The 1,743-nt window shown below is 44.0% G+C and overlaps 1 protein-coding gene across 1 annotated transcript; it reads left to right on the top strand.

Annotated features, from left to right (window-relative positions):
• Positions 1–347: 347 nt before the first annotated feature.
• LOC138901292 (uncharacterized) lies at positions 348–1,007 on the top strand. The gene has a single exon (XM_070189045.1). The coding sequence runs from the start codon at positions 348–350 to the stop codon at positions 1,005–1,007; it is 660 nt and encodes a 219-aa protein (XP_070045146.1).
• The last annotated feature ends 736 nt before the right edge of the window (positions 1,008–1,743 follow it).

The raw sequence follows: 1,743 nt of genomic DNA, 5'->3' as shown, positions 1-1,743 counted from the left end.
AGTCGTTTTAGGCCCAGTCACGGCAATAGGGGACCCCACTAGCAGGGTCGGCCTAGAGGAAGATTCCAGCAGCAATAGAGGCCCACATGCCCTAGGTGTGGGAAGATGCATCTAGGGGCTACTTCACGGACCAAACCATATGCTACGGGTGCGGTATGAGGTGTCACATTCATAGGGATTGTCGTTCATCCCTCCATAGTGTGGGCAGAGGTACGACACACCCAGCTAGTTCTATAGCCACTATATCTATAGCACCTTCTCTAGCTCGAGGCACTCCAGCACCCACAGGGCGTGGTGCAGCTAGGGGTGGTGCACAGAGTTCGGGAGGGGCCAGCCGTTTCTATGCTATGAGGGGTCACCAGAGTTTAGAGGCTTCTCCAAATGTTGTCACATGTTTATTGACTGTCCAATCTCATAATGTGTATGCACGTATTGATCCTGGTTCCACTTTGTCCTATGTTACTCCTTATATTTCTATGGAAATTGGGATAGAACCGAAACAACTTTATGAGTCGTTCTTTGTATCTACTCCGGTTGGTGAGTCTATTATTGCCGCACGGGCTTATACTGATTGTGTTGTCATGGTGCGTGGTCGGGATATCATGGTCTATCTCATTGAATTGGGGATGGTTGATTTTGATGTAATAATGGGGATGGAATGGCTTTATTCTGGTTTTTCCAAGCATGATTGTCGAACCAGAACTGTTAAGTTTGAATATTCGAATGAGCCAGTTATCGAATGGAAGAAGGATAATGTGGTGCCGAAGGGTAGGTTTATTTCTTACCTTAACTCCACGAAGATAATCAATAAGGGGTGTATTTACCATTTGGTCAGCGATGCTGAGGCACCTACACTTGAGACTGTACTAGTTGTAAATGAATTTTCAGAGGTCTTCCCGGGTGAGATCCCTAGGATCCCACCAGATAGGGAGATTGATTTTGGGATTGATGTGATGCCAGGCACGAAGCCTATATCTATTCCACCTCACATAATGGAACCGGCATAATTGAAGGAGCTAACAGAATAGTTGAAGGATTTTCTAGAGAAGGGTTTCATCTGGCCAAGTGTGTCGCCTTGGGGCGCACCGGTCCTCTATGTAAGGAAGAAGGATGTGCCACTTAGAATTTGTATTGACTATCGATAACCTAACAAGGTCACGATCAAGAATAAGTACTCGCTGCCAAGGATATATGACTTGTTTGACCAATTGCAGGGTGCTAAGTACTTCTCCAAAATTGATTTAAGATTCGAGTATCACCAATTGAAGATCAGGGAGAAGGATATTCCTAAAACAGCTTTCGATATGAGCACTTCGCATTTTTAGTAATGTCCTTTGGGCTAACAAGTGCCCTGACAACTTTAATGGAACTTATGAATCGAGCCTTTAAGCCTTTTCTTGACTCATTTCTAATAATGTTCATTGACGATATTCTTGTCGAAGTCAAGAGGACCATGCCGATCATCTCGGCGCAGTTCTGGAGACTCTATATCATAAAAAGTTGTACGCAAAGTTTTTGAAGTATGAATTTTGGCTTGAATCTGTCACATTCATGGGTTCATGTTGTCTCTATATAAGGAAAAAAGGCTGATCCGCAGAAGATCGCAGATGTGAAGAATTTGCCGAGACCTATAACTCCAACAGAGATTCGCAGTTTCTTGGGCTTAGCTAGGTATTAGAGAAAATTTGTGGAGGGGTTCTCTAATCCTGCCTCTCCGTTAACTAAATTGACGCAGATCTATTA

Source organism: Nicotiana tomentosiformis, chromosome 11 (assembly GCF_000390325.3).
Source record: "Nicotiana tomentosiformis chromosome 11, ASM39032v3, whole genome shotgun sequence".
Taxonomy (NCBI): Eukaryota; Viridiplantae; Streptophyta; class Magnoliopsida; order Solanales; family Solanaceae; genus Nicotiana; species Nicotiana tomentosiformis.
The sequence above is the reverse complement of the archived record's forward strand: the minus strand, read 5'-3'. Positions and strand labels throughout refer to the sequence as shown.